Below are 22,759 nucleotides of genomic sequence, written 5' to 3'. Positions count from 1 at the left end.
CTGCATCAGCATCATTAGGTTTCTATACTCATATATTCAGATTTCTGATTTAATTTGTCACCCATCTGTGCTAACACAGAGGCATTTTGTCGAGTTTGCCTACAGAGTGAAAAGTGGCAAAGAAGTCAAAAATCTAAATCTAAATAAAATGAAAAACTGTGTGTGTGTGTGTGTGTGTGTGTGTGTGTGTGTGTGTGTGTGTGTGTGTGTGTGTGTGTGTGTGTGTGTGTGAGAGATGCTAAAAGATGATCACTGATATGGACTGTCGCCAGAGAGCCAGACGTTCAGCAGAGCAGCCGATGGATCTTATCAGAGAAGAATAAAGCAAAATCTTTCGGGGGGCATCTGGTCAATGTCTCTCGCTTGCTCTCTTCAAATTCTTTTCCTCATAACTTCCTTTTTCCAATTTTGTTATGCTATTCAGTCAGTCTACCTACCAACCGTCACACTGTATACCTTCTCTTCAGTATCTCTCCCTCTCCTGGCTGAGTATCTCTTTGTTTATCCCCCTTCAGCATCTTCCTCTGTGTTTCAGCTCATTTCACTTCAGTTCAAACTGGTTTACTACCCACTGAAGTTAGGTTAAACTGCTGTTATAACAGCAGCAAATATGACAACAAACCTCTCAAAAATCAGAAGAAAACCAGAACAATAAAACTTTGAAAAGTACAAAGTGAAAGGCACAAAAATGAACCAATAATTAATTAATTAAAAATCTCCTTCTTTCACTTTCTGTATACATGAACTACACATTATCAGTGTATCTTTTCCCTACGGGCGGCTGAGGCTCAGCAGGTAGAACAGGTTTGCCACTGATCACAGAGTTGGTCGTTCAATCCCAAACTCCTCCTGTCCACATGTCAAAGCCTCTTTGGGCAAGACACTGAACACCAAATTGCTCCCGATGGTTACCCAGCACCCTGTAATGTAGCCAATTATCCTGCATGCAGGGTTTGGCACTGAGAACTGGGGAACCTGCTTTTTGTGTTAATGCACATACAGAGTGACAATGTGGAGATATGCTGGCAAAAAAAAAATTACAATTAGAAAAAGTACAAGAATGGAGCTTGTCCCCTCATCTTAAACATATTATTTCTCATCTTACACCCAGGACATGAACATAACAACCAGATGCAACATGGTTCTATAACGTCACAGCAGAGCCTTTATCTCCTGCTCGGCCATGTTGGATCCAGTTTGGCTTCAGCTGCATGTTGTGATGATAACGGTGAATCCCAGTAAGTGCTGCGTAATAGCTTCCATATACAGTACTGGACAGGAGGTGAGTGTGTGTGTGTGGTATGGGGTTGAAGCTATAAGCTAAGTGCACCTGAGTGAATGAGAGCGGTGTAATGACGCTTTAACAGGGCTAATGTTGACATGTGCAGGTCTCATTGGAGCCGTTCAGGTTTCATCTGTAGAGTAGAGTGGGGGGGGAAATGACTCTGTTACTGTGTGTGCATGAGGCTGCAGAGACTTAACAATGTCATACTGTATAAAACTGCAAAGGTAAGGCTCGTTGTTAAAGCTTTTAACCACCGAGGGGCAGACTGCTTTATTGATTTTCACCTGGTTTTTATGTCACTATGACCCTAAAATGCGTTGTGTGCTGAAGTAGTGTCAGTGTGAAGTGTTTTCAGCACACACTGATGTGTTAGTTATCTATTGCTGTTTCTCTCTCACCCATACCTCTCCCCATCTCTTTATTTTCTGTGCGGTTCCGGTCTCATGTCCTCTCCACTTTTCTCAGACTCAGATTACCAGCTTCATTGCAGCTAACATCCTCTCTTCTATCGATTTCTCGTATACCCATTTGGGTGTCCAGATTCACGCAAATATCAGATATGTTTGACATTAAATTAGCATCTAGCTTCTAACTATGCAGCCACTGTGCAGCCTGGAAAACAGAAACCAGGACCTCCTTGCTGTTAATCAACAATGCTAACTACTGACGCCTGCATAACAGCTGTCTGGGCATACTGTCCGGCTACAAAAAGTTACTTCACACCTTCTAGCCAAACAAAATTGAGAGAATTTTGCTTTATAGGCAAAGAAAGCAAAGGTTCTGCGGGGACTCCCCTTCTGCTTGGTGGCTGAGGTAAGATTACTAGTATTGTTGCAAGATTTTGTCCCATATTTTCATGACTGATGACTCTGTGCTACACTGGCGAAAATTCTAACGTGTAATTTTAAACCAATTTCATATTATCGAGTGGATGATAACGTAAGAGGCTGTCAAATCTTATGAAAAGCAATCACATGCACAAACCATTCCAGATTCCTCACCAGTCTCATTTCCCACAACTGTTGTGAGTTTGTTCTTCCACAAGGAATTACACAACCTCTAATGTATTTTCATAAAATAACAACTTCTTTCTCATCTCTTGGTGTTACTAAATCTCCTCAGCCTTCTAAACGCTCGCAGCAAAACTCATTTCTGTAATTCATCCTGCAGGACACTTTCCTCCTTCAAAAAAAACACTGTAATTTCTGTTTGTAATTTATTATATCTTCAGTAAAACAGTGAAAAAGACCAGTGTGTAATTCACCCCGAGTGGGAAGAAAAAGGATTTGTACAGTAATTAAAACACACACCCTTCAGGCTGATGTACATGAAATAAGCACACACACAGGCATCATGCCAGTCTTGATTTATCCATCCGTCTGGGAAATCGAGCTTAAAATATAGATGAAAGAGGGACAAGAAGAACCTTTTTCCACTTTATTATGATCGAGGAAAGGAAGGACGTAACATATGTCTCCATATTTAAAACATTGAGTAATGGCCATGTGATTTTTGGCCAGTACCCAAGAATCTTGAGAGGTAAACTGCTCATTTTTTCCCGTCCAGCTTCTCTGTGATGTTTTAATACCAAAGGAAACCAAAGAGACAACAGAGGAAACGGTCTGATGTTTTCGAGTCCAGCTGTCTCTGGGCAGAGTACTGACTCTTGTTAAAGGATAATTTCAGTATTTTTAATCCTGGCCCCTATTTTAGCATATTTTGGTACAAACATTTTTGGAATCCGTGCAGCAGATGGCTTCAGCTGGCAGCCGCAAATCAACTGCAGAGGATGCAACGTATTCCTTTGGGGCAAAATTACAAATTTTTTAAATTGCAAAGTTGAAGTAACCTTAGGAAATGAAGTCTTGCTAGTAGCTCCTTTCTGTAAAAAAAAACCTCCTCTCCTTTGTTTCAGCCGCTCGCCTCAACTTATAAATATCATCTTTTGTGAGTATGTGTATGTACTTGTTTTGGTTTTCTTATACTTACCCGATCTCCAGGCCTGACAAGTGGTTCCTGCTTGGTTCCCAATTTGTGCAGCAGATTGTAAGCCACCTTCACACTTCTAGACCACAGTTTTCCTATAGGCAGATACAAACAATAGAAGGTTTAAAATGATGAAATCCAGGAGCATGGCTAATTTATGAAAAAACGTAATAAGGAGATCAAAGTGTTTATTGTCAGACAACTTTTGGGTGCCCTATTTAAAGATTCTGTTAAAAGAACACATTTCTTTGACTTTTTCTCATAGCTGTATGGCGGGAAAAAAGGATGACATCATGAGTCCCCATATGCAAGAAATTACGGCCCTGACATGACACTCAATGTTAAAACACCTTTGAACTTTCACATATTTCACCTCGCGGGAGATAATCACACAGACTTCTTAACATCCAGCAAACCAAACCCGCCTCATGACTGTGGTGTAATTGGATCCATGTACAGTGATGCTTTACACACAAGAACACAACCACAGTACATTAGAGGAAGTCATATAGGCCACATAAGTATATAATTACAGTCATAAAGCATTTTGGTATCTTGACATATGTATTTAGTTTTAATGTCAGTGCTCACGCAACTTTATCCAATGTGTTCAAACCCTTTACCTCTTGTTAAAAACAAACAACTTAAAACATTTAAGATGCAATTTGGGAAATATTTTAGATTTTACAGAACAATGTCAAAATAACTGCTGCTTTTAATATCACCCTGTGCATATTAAGTTGAATAATATTTTCAAATCTTTCCGATCAGTTTGATCTCCCTGCCAGGCGTAGTTGGCTCAGTTCATTAACACTGTTACTCACAACAATAGAATCAATTTCCATCCCCCCCCCCCCCCTAATTCAGACTGGCAGACGCAGATATTATGCATGAGCAATCCAGCGTGAATTCCTCATTGTTTTTCAGACTAAATGAGGTGTTTCTGATGTTTGTCAGAGCTAATGAATTGGAGAAAAGCAGAGCTTTGGGATCCCACACGGAAAATAGACAGGAGAGGAAAATACAGTCAATTGCAAACAAAGGCAGAGCAACAGTGACTCAGTTACAGGAGGTGTGACTACCGTTTATAGAAAATGGAATTAAAAAATAATTTAATTAATGAATTCAGAATTAAGGGCCAACAAAAAAACAGCCATTTGTGTTTTTGAGGAGTAAACTAAATTTTTCCTTTACAATTATTAGGGATGCCAGGAGAGCTTAGAAAGAAGTAACTGCCTAAAATCTGCCTAGCAGCGGCGTCCACGCTTTGATGTGGTGTTTGGGGGGAGAAAGCCTAGCAGTTATGATGCTTATAGTCACTCATGATGCTTTCTTAGATCCATTATAATGCACATACTTAACAGTATAATACAAAGGATATGTATGATCCTGGTGACTATTTGAAAATATACTGATTATAGCAAATATGCAACACTGCAACATTGTGCATGTGTACTTGGAGACTTTTTTAATAGTTTGGTTATGAGGATAATATCTCCTTCAGGGGAGGTGTTTATCTGTTAAGTTTGAGAAAGAAAGTTAAGCTTTGAGCAGTAATAATTAATTTCATTGGCTACTTGGAGGCAGCACAAAAAAATAAAATATATTTATAAGAAAATTGGCATATTATTACTTACTAACGCTGTACAGTATATGTTTTGGCAAACAGGAGACTCTGAGCAACATTAGAATTTTTTTGTCTTTGTATCCACCAGATGAATCCTGTCCAACATTGACTCTCCTTTTAGCTCTGTTTGTGGTCTCTATCTATCCCTGAAAATAATTGCCTACTAGCTAAAAAATCTATGGCTGTGTCCAAAATCCCACAACCATTCACTACTCCCTACCCTCTATGTAGGGAGTTGTATGTAAAGGACTACATAGTGAGCTCACTCGCATTATTAAAACAACACTTTCAGACACTACTCAGCAGCGTTAATGACGTCATTGCCGTCGGACAATCACTTTTTTTCTATCAGCGCAATGCATGATGGTATGTAGGGCTTGGTTAGTGACCAGCGGTTGTACACTACTTTTCAAAATGCATTCTGGGATACATCGAGTGGACTATATAGAGTATAATAACTCTCACTATACATTCGGACAGCACCACAAAATAGCGAGCTAACTATATAGTGAGTAGTAGGTGATTTTGGACACAGCCTATGTGTACATTTTTTGCCAGATGGTGGGAATACTTGAATTTGGAACAACACTCTTCACGTGTTGTTTTTCATTCACACCACGGTCCATGCAGGCATGAGTTGCTGACTTGTAGCTTGATTCATTCAAACCTGCTGGCAGAGAAATGAGTAAGGCAGTGACGCAACATAGATGTATCCAGAGCATCTGGTCCCGCCCACAGTCTCACAACAGATCCAGCGAATTATCTGATCTGAAAAATGTTTTTTTTAAAGTGTGAAACTCTTCTCGTTAATATTGTATTGCTCCAGGTTTACATGAGTGTCATACAATGCTGTAATGTGACTGGACCTGCAAAACGGGTCAGTTTAGAGTTTTGGAGTGGTGCTTTACATTGGTTCACAATAATTTCGACTTGTGACCCTTTAAAGTGAAGCGACGTCTACCCATGCCCCCTTAAACACATGATGCCCATGTCCATGTTAGCTACTCACGATTGTTTCATTTGAATCATTTTCAGAGGCCTGAATAGGTGAAACTCTCCATTATTTCACCATGAAAAGCAGAGATTGGACAACATTTTGAAAAATAAAATCATAGTTTGTGTAGCCTCTGCCTTAGCAATTACCTCATGACCCCTCAGATTTATCTCTGGAATGGTCCTGACAGCCAGGTTGTGAACCACTGCTCTCCACCTTTTTTCACTAACCACGAGTAATTTCCCACAGTTGAGTATTAAAGAAAAGGTATAAACCCACAATAGTTTAATGCAGGATATCCATGAATTGCAGGAAAACCTACTTTTTCTGTAACTGTAGGAACTATTGCAGTGACCCTGAATCACTTTTGTGATAAGATGGGGTGCCCAGTTCAAGGGCACTACATCAGTAATAGTGGGCACCCTAGGGATGACAACTAGCCATCCTCCAGCTGGAAAACATGTTCAACAATCAGAGAAGAGGATTCCTGCTGCCAGAAGAGTCCAAATCAGAGAGCAGCAGCTCCAGATGTAATCAGAATGTTTCTGTGTGGAGCTGGGGTCTGCTTTTTTAGGATGACATTACTCAGCTTACCCATGAAATACTCATCCAGCAGCCTTTTGTCCTCTGAAACCGAGGAGATGGAAAGGAAACTGTCCAATCATCTAGTTTAATTTAATTGAAAAGGGCACTTTTGTTCTGAAATTACCATTTGAGAGCAGCAGCTACTCTCCGAAAACGACTTCAAGACCAAAACTAAGACAAAACCGGTTCTTTCACAAACTGAGGCCTTGGTTGACAAAAGGATAACACATCTCTGCACTGGAACAATATTTCACACATACTGAGTGATGACTTTCTATTGAGTTTTTTTTTCTCCAAATCATATACCATTTCATACCTCACAATATCATATCACATTAAAATACATCGTAATATATCATGTTGTACATTATTGTACTGTGTCATTTGTATAGAACACAGTATCATATAACACTGCATAGTGTCATATTGTATTGTATCATTCTATATGGTATGGCATTGTACTGCATAGTATCCCGTTGTGTTTTATTGCATGGTACATTATTTTATTGCATTATTTAGAATCACAAATCATACACATACAATAATATACTGTACCACACTGCTTTAAAATCATATTGTGCAGTATTATATTATACCACATTATATTTTATGGTTGTTATGACCTGGCTCAAAAAGGCCACAACTAAAGGGAGACACACCATGGTAAACAGTTAGCATATGTTTATTTAATGAAAATAAGCCAAATCAATAGTTACTTCAATTAACATAATAAAAGTATGAGGTATGTAGTCTGTGGTTTCAGTAGTGTCTGTGTAGGATGATGGTTGCATGAATGTATGTGTGAAGCTGTTGTAATATGCAAAAACAAGATAAATACCACAAAGCAATAGTCCAAACTCTCAGAGAGAGAGAGAGAGAGAGAGAGAGAGAGAGAGAGAGAGAGAGAGAGAGAGAGAGAGAGAGAGACCACACTCACTCATGACCCCACAGGGCGTCACAGGTATATCGCACCGTACAGTCAACTATCATATCATATCAGATGTCTTGCCTTTTGAGACTCATGGTACATAGTCTCAGGAAGTTAGGGAAAATCAAAACTACTGGTTTGGCTACAGAAGTCATCAGTATGCGGTTCACCAAGTAAAGTTTTTTCTACACTAGAAAGACCAGCGAAGAGGCGGTCAAGAAGCTGAAGTGGGTAAGGCTCTTACATGGTGTAAAACATTTTAACAGTGTTGGTCAAGCTACTTGGAAAATGTAGTGAGCTAAGCTACAAGCTACTCTACATTAAATGAAGCTTCAGTACACAGAAGCTACACTGCAGTGAAATGGAGCAAACTATATATGTATCCTACTTACTGCCATCATTGCAGCAAAATGCAACAAACTGACATTTTGTGTTTTGAGTTTGTTTTGTGGTTGTTTTTTCCTCTTTCCTTAGTTTTTATAATGTTATTTCATTGTATCTTAATTATATAATTTTTTTCATTGTGTATATGTGAATTTGTGTTCTGGCAACATTCTTTACCTAAACGCTCATGGCAATAGGCCTGAGAGAAAGAGAAAGAGACCTCTTATCTCATGGAAACAAGTTTCCTCCTCACTAGAGGAAGAGCTGTCCAGGCTGGACCCTGATCCTTCTCACAAGAGGTGTTACAATAACTATCACAATAGAAAGTAAACTCAATCGCGTGTCTTTATTCCCCTGCAGCAAAGTCGCAGGTATCAGCCCAAGGGTCGATACGTGATGTCACTGTCACAAGGAAGTACTTCCTCCGGCTGCACATACAGGTCCGTGTGTGGCGGTGGCGTCACTTACTGATCCTTCAGAAATGCTTGGGAAAATGTAGCGTGTGTGGAAGCTACCGCGCTACTTGGTCAATAAAAGAGCTTCGATAGTGAAAAGCTATATGATTCAAAAAACAGCGAAATTACCACCAAGCCACTGAGAAATGTAGTTACACACTGCTGTGTGTTCAGAGTCGAAGTGGAGAAATGCATAAGGCAAACACATATATAGTCAATCTAGAATAGGTCTACAAGTCATTGTATAATTGGTTTAACTTGATCTAAAATCTTCTGGATAATGGATCCAAGGGTGGGAGTTGCCATAATCATAGTGTTAGGCCGCAGCTGGCTAGAGTATATTAATTGTTGTGTTTCTATGAGTGAGTCTGACTGTCATGCAAACCCACCCGTGTGATTCCCTGTCGAGGATTGGCTCCTCTGGAGCCGAGACCGCCTACTTCCTGGTTGCTGTACGCTGCCATGTGTGATTGGTGTGGCTGTGATCCGACCGAACCTACCAATCAGGACTCTGCAATCAATGCCAGCTGGACTATAATTAGCTTGTGCCCCCACAGTTTGGGGCGACAGTGAGCCAGTGATCAGTCAGCCTTGCTGTTGGTTGCATACCCTGTTAGTTTAGAGAATATTTAGTGTTTGTTTTTCTTGATATTGCCTGTCTGAGTGGCTTCAGTCAGCAGTTTGAATCATTGTCAATCACACAGTGTGATTTAGTGCACCAAGCGCTGGGGAACCTTTTGTTTGAGCATTTTAAGTTGTAGAATAACTGCTCATTTGTTTACTTTGTACCTCTTTTTGTTCTGTAGTGTGTTTTTTGAGCTGAGTCTTTGGATAAGATCCCCTTTGTTTCGTTTTCTGTATTTGTCAGCACCTGTATAGCCTCTTTTTGTTGTATTTTCTTGTGCGAGCACAGGAATTAAATCCTTGACTTTAACCGGAATAGTTCAGTTGTCTGATTCCACCTCATTTCAATCCCAATCACTTGTTGCTGCCCTGCCTTAACGAGCTGGGTTATAACAATAGTCATGTTGAAATGTTTTGCACAATTAAAGGCTTCAAATCAATCTGTGTGCCCCAGACCCTTTTGCTCCACTTGCAAGTTTGCTGTCCTCAAACTGAGAAGCACCTGATTCAGCTGCATACTGAAAACCACATCTCATGTATTAACAAGAGTTTGTAAGTAAAACTGATGCTGGAAATTTTATTGATGGACATTATAAAAAATGAAGTTCTGTTCACAGTTGGCATTTCTAGATACAAAACAAGGATTTGTAGTTAACAGAAAACACTCCAAACAAAAGCAGATGTGGACACAAAGGATAACCAAAGAAAGATCAAAACACAACAGAGAGACTAAAAAGTTTAGGAGCCCTTCCCATGTACAGAAATCCAAACTTCTTTATCGATAATGTGATTTGCTGGTAGATAACATCAGCCGTGCTGTTTACAGAGGATCAAAGCTCCCTGAGAAGTTTAAAACTTTATATGACTAGAAATGTGTTTCTCTCCTGCCAATTACGTGGGGTTATCTGCAGTGCAGCGTGGTGAGCGTTGAGTTTAGGGACAGCGGGTTCAGTATCATGAATTCTTTCTGTTCTTGGGGGGATGGAGAACGACTCGACAGGAAGAAACAAAACAAGTTTGTCCTTGTCGGCCGACATCAAAGGGAAGACACCACAGGAATAAAAGATAAAGGGAGATAGAGAGAGAAGATTGAGATTTAGATTCAGCACCCCACACACACTCCCACACAGCCTCACCGTGTTGCTGTCTCTCTGGTGGAGGACTCCTGTGTGCTGGGTGAAGACATTTCACAGTCTGGTGAGCGCTCATATCGCCTCATCATTGGCTGCAAGCTCACTCCTCACAAATCAGTTTGTTCGCTTACACACACACATACACACACACACACACACAAACTGCAGGCCTATTTGAAGAAAGTTGATGCACTAAGTTACAGCCTATGATAAGTTAATCATCTGGGTTAATGATTGTGTGTGTGTGTGTGTGGGGGGGGGGGTGTATGATGCAGATATTCTACCAACCCTAACAGAGGAGGGAAACAGCAAAGTACTTTACAAAGTACTGAACTTCAAACACAATTGTTGGTCCGAATGTTCATTTTTGGAAACTTTCCATATTTCATCCACTGCATTAGAAAGGGAAATATTTTCATTGCAGCTGGAGATACTCGACACATGTGCAACATGTAAGCTACAGTTTCAGTAATCAGTAATTTGATAACTGAACACCTCCGCGCTGTAGGCCTCACAGATTTATCTGCAGTTTGCAAGTAACGACCCTTTGTGAAATGATACACTGCAACCATTTGTGATCTGCATGTAACAGGCCTATGGTTGATTTTACAGTCACCATGAGATAAAATCATAAAGAAATGTCATGTCAGCTGTCTTCTTTCTTTCTTTCCATTTTTCCATTAATATTAAATTAATTAATGTTAAAATATATTAAATATTAATATATATTTAATCTTTTCTCTTTTATACCTTTTCCTTTCTTCATTATTTTCATCTACTTTCTCCCTTTACCCACCCTTCCTGGTTTGTACTTGTATTAGTGTACTAGTATTTTCTCGGACATACTGTAGTTTTAGGTAAAAGATGCGAGTACTTCTTTAAACTCTGAGCCTCAAGATGTGAGTCTGTATTCATGTGCATAACTATGTGAGTAGCCTGTGTATGTTTGCATATCTGCAGCCCTCTTGGTATCACTTCATTCTCTCCACTGTTCAGCAGGGAGGTCCAACTCTAAATTCACAAGGACCTGAGAGAAGCAGCTCTGTTCACCTCAGCGAAATCTCTTTACACGCTATGGACCTGAAACCATTTTCTCCGCTGCTGTTTGGGAGATGAATAACTGGGATCTGCAGCCCTCAGCTGCTGAACAAAAGAGTTTGTTTCAATTTGGGTGTAGACTTAAACTGTGGCACTGACCCGGGGGTTAAGACGTGATGTGATTCAGCTGCAGTAAATGTGTGCAGGGAGCTGGGACGATGGCGGTGCTGCAGGCGAGACGACTGATACGTGTTTTGGATCATTTCTTATTTCCTTTTACCATGCTGTGTGTTTGTCTTCTCACTTCGGCTGCTACGCTTACTTTGTTTTCGGAGGCAGTACTGCAGAAGTTGCCTCTCACTTAGGAATTTATAGCTCTGTGTCAGATTTGACTTGTTGATACCACAACCACAAGACTACACGGATGCGTCATGCTTTAATTACATAACTAACCACAGCTGTGTTCACATTTTCACTTACTTGCTAATAAGAAGTGATGATTTAGGCGAGTAGGTGGTTTACAGTGTAAATGGCTTTGCTAGATCACCACATATGCCTGGTGTTACTGAAAAGTCAACTATTATTTAGACTTTCTTTTGCTGGCGTGGTGGTGTCTTTATGTTAAAGTCTCTGGTGGCAACAGAAACTTGTAGTACAGGTCTTTACAGGTCCACTTGGTTCCCGATAACCAAGACCCTACCTTGGAATCAGGCTGGGTCTAATTTGGTCGGGTAGGGTCCCACCTCGGGGTGTGTTGCTGCCTTCAAATGGTACTTGTGAGCTTGTGGTTACGAGATGGACAGTTGTGTACATGATATGCTTTGTGTTCAAGTGTTAAGTCATGAGAACACAGCTGCTTTTTTACTTACTTTGTATCTGAGGAAGGTTAAAATCTAGGGCAACTGGACTTGGTTGAAGAAACTCGAAAAACCATAGGTGGTCCAGTTGCCCTTGATTTTAACCTTCCTTGGTTGACCTGGATGACTGAGAACCTTCACAGACACTATTTCAACGCCATGTGGAGGAACAAGAAATGAGACGACAAAGGTGTCGCATTTTTATATATATAAACTAACCTTTCACCGTAAAGTTAACTTCCATGGCCTCCGCCATTTGTGAAAAACATCAGCAAACACGTCACAACTCGTAAACTCTAAGCTTTCCAAACGTTTCCACTTCCAAGGTCGAGAAAACCACAAGATGGGAACATTCATATTTTGGGGAGAAAAACTAAATGTTGAAAGTAGTCCAGAGGTTGCTGCTCCAAACACACTTGGTGTGAAAAAAAATATTTAGGATAAAAATAATCTAAAAGCTTTGTACATGTTATTTTAGGCACAACAAGCAGATGACTAAATCATAAAGTAAGGAGTGAATTCATCCAGTCCTTTCAGCGCAACAGTATAAGTCACTCAGAATATATTCCTAAGAAAAAAAGTATAAAACATAAAACATATTTGGGATGAAAAACTTTCCCTCCCTCTGTAGCAGAGCAGCTTTCTTGAAAGCATCTTTTTCACACTTTGCTAATATGCTTAGCGCTCTGTCTGGCTGCCATTAGTGGAATTATGCTCACACAGCGGGTGTTAAACATTGTTTGGTGCTTCAGTTAATCTGCTTGTGAAAGCCTCCATATGTGCAGAAAAAATAGGAAGCAATTCAGAGGAAAGTCCTGCTGTATACACATACTACAAATTTTTTTTTTACTATTGATCGTTATATGTTTTCATGATGCATAAAGTTCAATGTGGCACCAAAAACTACAGAAAACATTAATGCTGACTAAAAATCTGTTCAACTTTGGTCATAGATCATAACATTGACATTGGAGACTAATGATCAAACACAGTCCCGATTTATTTAAAGAGGTGGTATTATCCTTATTTTCAGGTTCAAAATCTTATTTAGTGGTTGTACCAGAACAGGTTTACATGGTTTAATTTTCAAAAAACACCATATTTTTGTCATACTGCACATTGCTGCAGCTCCTCTTTTCACCCTGCATGTGGAAACCTTTGTTTTAGCTATGGAGTGATACATCTTTTCTTGGGAGTTGCGCAAAGTTCCTAGTTAAGGAGTACTAGCCAATCAGAAGCAGAGAAGGGCGGGCCAATGAGAAGGCTTTGGTTCAGCTGTACATGTTGCCGACCAGCTTGGCAACATGGACTGGAGCGAGAGTTTCAGAGTGGTGAGTTATTAATCTGTAACAAAAGTCTCTTTCATCCATAAAGTTTTAACTGAGCTCTGTCTCTACATCACAGGAACAACTTTATGTCCACTGACTGCCTGGAGGGTAGCTAGTGTTTGGAAGGGAGAGGAGAGGTATGTGCTGCAGCTCACTGTTTTTCCACCGGTGTTTTTGAGGGCGTGTTGGACTAGCTGCTTGGCGAGCATTATGATGCGCATTTTGCTTTCATCCCTGTGTTGCCACAGAGTTTTCTGTGGGAGATGGGAACTCACTTTGGGCTTTTTCACTTTGCAAACTAGTGTGGTGTCCAAACAATAATGCTGTGATGATGTGTTGAGAAGAAACCCGCTTGACACTGTTCTTGATCCCATAGAAGGGTACAGTACTAATCTGAGGTAACAAAACAAGGGGTTAGAGGTCAAATTCTATAGAAGGGTTCAGTCCCTACATAACCACCAATCACTGCTCTCCCCGTAGGAGGTCACTGACCCTCTGTCCTGCTGCTTCAGTGCTATTTTGAACTGTTATGAGTCAAATGCACATATATTGGACACCACACTAGTGTTGTAGTACTCGAGACCGGTCTTGGTCTTAAGACCACTTTTTGATGGTCTTGGTCTTGTCTCGGTCTCGGACACTGAGGACTTTATTGAGAATATTAATTCAAGACCAGTCAAGACCATAACTTTGGGAATATCAATAAATTGCTTTTGCGTTGTCTGATTTGTTAACATCTTAACTTTGATTGGAAGTAAAACATGTTGCTTCAAATGCAACCAATAACCCTAATTAACAACTGTCACCCCTCCCTGCGATGCTTACGTAGATTTCAGCTATTCAGTGTTTGTATGTTGGTGTTTTAATGGGAATGTGGATCTTTCAGATCAATTTGAAAAGTACCTATGATCTCGTTCCACATTTTATTGCATGCTATGCAATGCAGGGAACTGGTCTTGGTCTTGTCTCTGTCTCGATAAACTCTGGTCTTGGTCTTGACTTGGTCTCGGTTTGGGCGGTCTTGACTACAACACTATTGCAAACCTATTACATGCACAAAAAAGGAATATAACTCAAAAAAGGAGAGGGAAAAAGCCAAAAAGCATAATACCACCTCTTTAAGACAAGAGAAGCTGACACCATTTTTCAACATCAATGCTTTTACTCTCTCTCTCTCTCACACACACACACACACACACACACACCATTATAAAAAACTTACAAGTACTGAAAGCTATATAATATTGTTTACTTATTTTCTGATCAGATACCCTGTACTTACTAATTCCAATCAAATTGTGGTCATTTTTATTTAGATAAAATCCTTGTATGCTTGTGTTTTGGTCTTCAACATTTGGGATATTTGGTTTCTTTCTAAAGTGAAATTTCTTTGTCAAAGACAAGTTTTTAAAACTCAGGTATCCAAATTCAGGTAACATATTGGCACTAGTATTGATGTAATACCCAGCTTTAAATTAAAGCTTTTAAAAAAAAGACTGGAACACTTATTTAACAAGAAATGCCTAAAGCTAAAGAGAAACAATGTACAAATAAATGTCAATTGATTTCTTAGCTGAAAAATGTTTCTCTTCTATCTCGTAAAAAAATCTTGTACCACTCCCACAGTGACCCCGCATGGTTTCCCACCCTGACTGGTGTGAACCGAGGCTTTGCTTACCGTATGTGAGCACGTAGAGCGGCTTGCCGTTGGTGTCCATGGTGGTGAGACAGGGGGCCTTAGGAGAGATAGTGCCCCACCTCTGTAGGGCCGCCTCCAGAGACGGTGGCCAGTTGGTTACCACGCCCAACTGCTCACCCTGCATGGCCACCATCTGAGCCCCCTCTGCCTTGGGCTGATTGGGATCTGGCTGCTGGACTGGAGGAAGATATAGAAGAGGAGAGCAAGAACGTTAATGGTTTATACATTTTAGATTTGTTGACAAGTTCAAAAATTAATTCCAACATTCACTATAATACATCACATACTCCAAAAATCTGTTCATAGTAGAGATAGCAGTTTGCATGTAAACACACTTATGAATGGAGTTACACTCTAGTGTGTAGTCTGGAGTTTTTACGAGGCTTTATCAACTTTTTCACCCTCATTTCAAACAGTCTTTAAAGATTTAATTACCAGGTTTAACCAACTTAACAACTACTATCCTCACAGTTAATAACAATCATTTCAGATGATGCTTAAAAGTTAAAAAATAAATGATTTTCTGGCATACGCTTTCAGCTGCACAGAAAAAAAATCTTTCACCATTATAAGTCAAATCATAGAATGTGGGCAGTTTCACTGTGTATTGTGTTCACTGCTCTAGTCATTTATCTGTGTGCATTATTGTCCAGCTTTTCAACATTTGAAAAGCATGGTTAGGAAAATGTAAAGTACACATGATATACTGTTTAGTTCAAGAGCTAAAACTTGCAAACACTCTTTGCAATCTATGGTCCTGTTTTAAAACCATACTTTTCTTCAGCTGCTTCTGAGTTAATTGATTGTATTGGGTATAACCATAATGATGTAATGTAGTATGACACAAAATACAAACAGATGACAAAAAACAGCACAAGCACAAGCCATGAATAGTTTGCTGAAAATGTTTTTTTAAGGCCCATCAGACCCAACTTCAAATATTTTTCAAAACAAAGAAAGAGATTTATTACCCTCCAGGAGCTCCTCAAAGTCGTCAACAAAGAACTCTCTTAACGGCGGCCGCTTGGGTCTCTTCAGAGTGTTGACGAGTTGCTGAATTTTGGCTGAAACTCTGCTGCTGACTGGAACACCTGCGGAGGACGAACACACAAACAAACAGACACACATTAATGTAAGTCCAAGACTAAACTCCTGATTGTGCTCGCACAGGTGCACCGGTGAAGTAGTCGTCGCTTTCACATTCCACTGAGTGCATCCTGCTACTTCATCTAAGATAAACAAAAACATCCCCAAGTTATAAATCTACATTTAAATGGCACATGTCCTCGAGTGAGCAATCAACAGAACCGCAGCTGAACATGACACTGATGACAGAAAATGGCACACGACATAAGGTATGGGTACAAATTGCTATTTCATTAAGGCTGATTTTAAACCCAACTATCTCAGTGTGGAGCTTTAACATGGAGAGGTGGGATGGAAGCCTAAGTCCTGAGATCTGGAAGCAAAAAGATGTTTTGGCAGATTTTGTTGTGGTGGCTGTGTGAGCCAAAGACATGCAGTAGCTGAGCTTGGCAAAATCATCATGAAGAAGTTGGTTTGCTGTACGTTAATGAAGAGTAAATAAAGGCTTGGAATAAACACACATTTTCACTTAGCTGAAACGTTTTCAACTTACATGGACATGTCTCTGCCTCATTTCTCACCACCTAATTCATATGCATCGAGATTCTGCAAAAGCAGCTGGGTCAGATAGAACAGAAACCGGTGCAAAATGAGTGTGGATTATACATCATAAATTTATTTTTTTACAGGCCAGTTTTAGTAGTGAAATGCCTCCAAAGACCAGATAGACAGGGCAAATATTATTCCTTAAAGAAGTTCCGATTTTAAGATGTAAAAACTACTGAAGGAACAACCAGAGGGAAAGCCACTAAAGTGAAATATCGGCTCCTACTCAATGAATCAAAGGTTAAATCCTCAAATATACAGAATCTAAAAATCCAAATCTCTGAAAAAAGAAACATACCCAGTGCAAGCAACATAATACAAAGATTTATAATTTCTGATCATATCCTCTCTGTGTTTTGAAAAAGAGCCTCAGCTTTGTTGTGTCTCTTTCAGCCAAACACCCCCAATAAGCTCCCATCTGTAAACTCTGGCACCTGATCTGTCAAGCTGCTTCGCTGTGAGCTGCGTTCAACATCTACGTCCTGGGCGGCATCGATCACAGTGACTGATGAATAACTCCGTCTGCTGCAGCTTCATGGTCCTCCAGAGAAGGAATTATGAAACACGCAAACAGGGGTCCTTGGTCCTCTCTGAGGAGTGTACAGAACTCTGGATCTGTCCTTTCTAATGCTAAACAGCATTGTTTTGATGTTAAAAGAGCTGGCTGATGCAGCTCTGAATGATGACAAATTAGGCGACAAAGGGAGATGCGAAAACTTTAACAGATCATCGTGTAAAAATTACACACCAACTGTGATCAGAATATGTGTCTGATTTTTCTGAATAAAAATAAACTGTACATATAGGTCATTTTATACTTGGGTGCAATAAAATGAGCATCACAAGACATTTTAAATAAACTTGTGCTATATATAAGATGAGCAAAATGAGGAAGCATTTTTAAAACAAGTAAAACAAATAATATAGTAAATAATAACTGTAATAAAAATAAATAAATAAAATAAATTTCCTCAAGCACAAAAGACAGTCTGGCCATTTAACAGACCTGCTTTGTCTTTAGAATCACATCTCCTGGGTACATCTGAAGACAAACATCCCAGAAATGTTCTTGGACTGATTTTGATGCAGTGTTTTTGGTTATGAAGCTGTGATGCAGACTTGAATGGATATCGTACAACAAAAAATCCAAAGGTAGGATTCACCTGTTGAACACTGGCATTGTGTCCCTGAATTTATTAATTAGCATAAAACCTACTTCAAGTTCACAAAACAGCTTTTTATGATATTATCTGCTTCAAGTACTAGGACTCAATACGATTTAACCACACCCACCTGCTGCCTCTTTAGATCTATGAATAGCTCATATTTATTTGTCCCCCAAGTAAGTCTGAAAGTCTGCGTTAATCCAATAAACTCAGGTCCCTGTTATACTGATTTCCCCTTTAGGAGCTGCTGTTTGTCATGACAGCTGTTAACTATGCTAGAAATATATAATTATTGTCATGTGGACCTCAAGACATAAACAAGGTCATAATGAATGAATACTGGTCTTTCTTTATGGTGGCCAAACTATTAGAGGAGCTTCTGTTTCATATTGTTACTATAATTATTTCTGCCACCCTTAAACTCTTCTCCCCTGATCATTTTCCCAGCCCTGACTCACCATCTCCGGTCTCCATCAGCTCAGCGTTACCATACTTGGGCGCCTGTCTCTGGGCCGCGGTGCCGGCGCCCGGGGCTCTCTCCACCTGGATCCCGTCGGTGGTGGTCGCATTGGCGGTGTTGTTGGTGTAGCCGGTGACATCTGGAGGGGCAGAGTGGTTCTCTGGGATGTGAGAAAACAGGGGGGGGGGGTTAGAGAGGGAAGGGAGGCCTGGTTAGTTTCCCCCACACATCCTGCTGTTAAAACATTTTCAATGGAGGCTCTTACAATCAGACCAGTTAGAGAGTGTAGATATATGACAGAGTTTGGCCTTAATTATATAGTTAATTCATATAGATATCCCACTGTTATAATACATAAGCATAGTAAAGGGTTTTTACATGACCTAGCGTACAACATAGAGGACATGCTCACTAAAAGACGTAGAGGCTTCAGTAGTATTGTCATTGCTAAAACCATCTGAAATGTCCTTTGACATGTGAGTGCTAACCTGTGGAAATCTTAGTTGATGTTGTCATTGAACTTGAGTATCTTTTTTTAACATGACGCTTCTGTCTTGCTTGTTGTGTAAAGGCCATGGCCAATATACGGTTTATTAGGGAGGAAATTAGGAGTCTAGGCAGGGTTTAAATACTGAAGCAAGTTGAGCTGGCTGTACTCAAACATGAGTAGTAGAGGAACATTTAAGACTCTTCAGCAAACTAGTGTGAGGGAAAAAACACGTCGCTAGTAAATAACCTGATATGCTCAGTAACTTCAAATACACTCTATAATGGACAGCAAGTTATCTGATGATGGATTCCATGTTCTGTAACATTATTATAGCAAAGTATTTATACATGCAGCATTTAGAAATGTACTGCTAAAAACATGCAGACGAAACAGCAAGAAAAAGAAAATTAACAAGAAAGTGAAAAACCTCCATGAGCGTCTGAGCTTGGATGATCTAACACTAACTCACCCTGCAAAGAAACTTTCAGGAAAATGATGTTTGGGCCTTGGTGATTTGACACACTTCACAAATATATAGTGAAAAGCCACCAGAACCAGCACCACAACTCCCTCCAGAATCCTGCAGTCATTTCCTCACGGATCACCGTTCCTCCGCACACCTCTCGTTTCAAACAACCCACCACCACATACTGCGACTCATGCCTTTCTATGAGGGAAAAAAAAACACTCCATTTCCATCAACACCCACACCGTAACATTGGTTTTTAGGTTGTTTCTCTCCTTATTTTGTGCCACATTTAGATTTTGTTTCAGCATATCTGGTGCGCCTGATGTTTCAAAGCTCCCACCGTGCCTCAAATTCTTTCACATTTACCTCTTTCATGAGGCTGAGCTGCTGTTCAACAACATCAAACGGTGTTTACTGTTCTGCCCGGAGGATTCTTCACTTTGAGTGGTCGGAGCATGAAATGATGCAGGGAGAAAGATGTGTGGTGAATCTAAATAGGGATGTGTGTTGGTGCAGCCTGCTGTGTCGTTTACTGTCCTTTTGCTCTCAGTCTGAATACTCAATCAATTCAATAGAAGTTTATCCCTATAAAGGCAATAGTGCAATATATATATATTCTGTTTGCAGTTGTAAGTTCTGCTGTTTATGCGTTATGTCTGCTGTATTAATATCATTACCCTGTAAAGATTTATCTTATAGTCTCAGGTCCCAGGGCTGAATTATTCCCTGTGGTCCACCACGGATAATTATGGATAGTTGGGAAATCCTTTCTAACTGCTGCTTAATTGATCCCTGGAGGTCAGAGTTCAGGTTCAGACAGAGAACCACAGAGCTCACAGGGATAAAAACTGCCTTCAAATAGAAAAATGTAGGTTTTATTTTGCATGGACGTGGGAAGTGGAGCAGATGAAATGTTTGAAATCCAAGTGGTTTAAGTCAGGAGGAACCCTGTTGCTGCTACAGGAGTCTGACAACAAAAATGGATCTCGCCATGTTCAGTTTTCAAAAATGTTGCATGATATTATTTGTTATGTCCACATGTTAAGTCATGTAAAAAAAAAAAGGTCCTAAATAGTAGTCAAAAAACTATATTTCTTCAGCTCCAAGCGCTTGACATTCTGAAAAACATTTGTTTGTAAAGCCAAAACTATTTGAAAATGACCACTTGCAAAATTGTGATAACCACATTTGGTTTGTTCAAATGGTCTCTTCCCCTGAGCATGGTAAAACCATTCCGATTTGAAGACGCCATTGGTGTTTTCCTGAAGGGAACCAGCAGGGTCGGGGTTTGAAATGAATTTGTCTGGTAACAATGGGCTGCTGTACTACCCTGAAAATCAAAATAACACACATGATAATTACCACAATTTTCAAAGATGATATAAAGAAAAGTTCACAAAAGATAGCATGAACCTGATTACAGCAGAAGGAAAAGTATGGAGCAGAACATACTACGAATCTTTCAAAATAAGAAATACAACAGAGATACAACTATAATAAAGCATATCAAGCATATGAGGATGTACTTCTGCTTTACATTACTTTTAATACCTCAGGGAAATGGGTACTGAGAGAGGTTGCCACTTTATGATGATGCTTAACACCAGTGGTCGACAGTAGGTGGCCCGCGGGCCAAAACTGGCGCGCTGGCAACAAAATCTGGTCAGTGGCCAGATTACTTTAATAGCAGCAAAAGAAAAAACATTATAGACGCTGGTGCTAAAACAGATCTCAGTCATGACAGCAAAAGTTACTCACATAATCACTTCCTCTTAAGTGACTGTGCCTATAAAATGAAAGCACGAGAACATCTTTTCAGCGGTACTTTATGTGGTGTTTAATTGAGAGCTTTTACTTTGAAAAGTTCTGAAGGATGAGAGTCTCTGGCTTGCTTGAAATACCTCTGAAAAAGCCATCAAAACACATGAGATCACGGATTCCCCTGAATGAGAAACGCAGGAATTTCCTCTGCCTGGAGATACTGGGGAAATGAAAATAAGAATTAGCCTATTTGTGGACCAATGACCGGGAGGCACACACTAAAACGCACATGTAAAACAATCTCTTCATAATCAATTTGTTGGAAAGGAAGAAAAATAATACTAGCAGCAAGTGGGAACACACAACCCGTCAAACGGGAGTCCTGTGTACTGCCGACTGAGATAAATAGGCAACCAGCAAATGACGGATTATAAACGATGAATTGACTATGTTCTGGCCCGCCATCTATTGAATTGAAAAAAATCTGGTCAGATGCCAGACTTATTTGCCGAACACACGCAAGCTCTCGTCTCCCCGCTTCCATTTTTCCTCTCAGCTTCCCACATGAAGCTCCGCTGTTTAAGTGAAGGACAAGAAGACAAAGGAGATCAAACTACATCAGTCCAACACGCTTCACAGCAGGAAGGTTCCCGCTTTGAGCAAAGCAAGTTACATTTGAAAGCTTCAATTCAAGTGCTGCTCATGTATACAAAGAAACCAATCTTTCATCAGCTTCTAACTGAATCCACTGCTGATTATTTCTTTAAAAACCCAGCTTTCTGAGTCAGGGCTGTTACATTGCTTTATGGACCTGGCGCTGTGCACTGAAGCATTCTCATGTTGAAACTGGAAAGGGACAAACACAAACTGCTGACAAAAAGTTGTCAGAAAACTATGGTCAATACATTATAGTATGATTGATTGATTTGTCTTCTTTTATAGTGATCAGCCCAAAACATGAAAAGCAGCCCCAGACAAAAGGCACAAAAATGAAGGGAAACGGTGTCCACATACATGGCCATGTAGTGTATTATTAAGAGACAGTGATGCATATTTGATACACACTGTATACAGAGCTGAACTGAATTAAAGATGTGTTGCTGAGTATTTAAAGACACAGAAACCAGAGTTACAGAACGAAGATGGATTTTTACTGCTATCTCAGTCTCGCCCTCTTACTTAATATTTCATCGCTTGTTCTCTCTGGGAGATGGAGTGCTTGCATAAGAACAGTTAGCAGGCTGTTTTTTTAAATTAACGAGTTTTCCTGATAAAAAAAAGATTTTGCTATGTTTTTCAGAATTAACGAGATTATTTCAAGGAAGCAAACATCCTGCCGGTTTAGTTTAATCCAGTATTATTTTAGTCTGGGTTTGAGACATTGTCTTTAAGTTGTAGACAACACTGTTATTGGTTTATTGACCCCCTACCTGAAATCATACAGGCCTAGTACTGTTTTTGTTGGAAGATCAGGCTGAGTAGCATCAACACCCGCAGCCTGCTCCAGGATTTTGAGGCATCTTGTTAATTAAAAAAAACACTTCTCAAATGAATGCATTACGCTTCTGTAAATATGCACTGACATGTTTTTGGAAAAACAAAATTCTCTTATATTCATCCCATGGCTCTTCAGTTCAATTATGCCACTAAAAATGACAAAAAGTGAATATGATTTGAAAGGCTGAGAAAGATATGTGGCGAGGGAAAAGCAGAGGGACGGAGAAACAAGAGAAGAGAGGAGGAGATGATTCCCTAGGAAAGCACCGAGCCAAAGCCAGCGAGACCAAACAGAATTCTT

General features: G+C 39.9%; 1 protein-coding gene across 3 annotated transcripts in view; it reads right to left on the bottom strand.

The window, feature by feature from the left end:
- Positions 1–22,759, bottom strand: part of LOC119901686 (disco-interacting protein 2 homolog C) — a 220,763-nt gene that overhangs the window by 44,212 nt on the left and 153,792 nt on the right. For all 3 annotated transcript variants that reach the window (XM_038717269.1, XM_038717268.1, XM_038717267.1), the window contains exons 6-9: positions 18,240–18,401; positions 15,895–16,014; positions 14,903–15,100; positions 3,275–3,366 (exon numbers count right to left, since the gene is read on the bottom strand). In XM_038717269.1, the coding sequence (XP_038573197.1) occupies positions 3,275–3,366; positions 14,903–15,100; positions 15,895–16,014; positions 18,240–18,401 (572 nt within the window). The remainder of the gene's footprint in view (positions 1–3,274; positions 3,367–14,902; positions 15,101–15,894; positions 16,015–18,239; positions 18,402–22,759) is intronic.

Source organism: Micropterus salmoides, unplaced genomic scaffold (assembly GCF_014851395.1).
Source record: "Micropterus salmoides isolate LMB-PRFRI ecotype aquatic unplaced genomic scaffold, ASM1485139v1 Ms_hic_scaffold_14, whole genome shotgun sequence".
NCBI lineage: Eukaryota > Metazoa > Chordata > Actinopteri > Centrarchiformes > Centrarchidae > Micropterus > Micropterus salmoides.
Note: the sequence above shows the minus strand (reverse complement) of the source record. Positions and strands in the feature narration are given on the sequence as shown.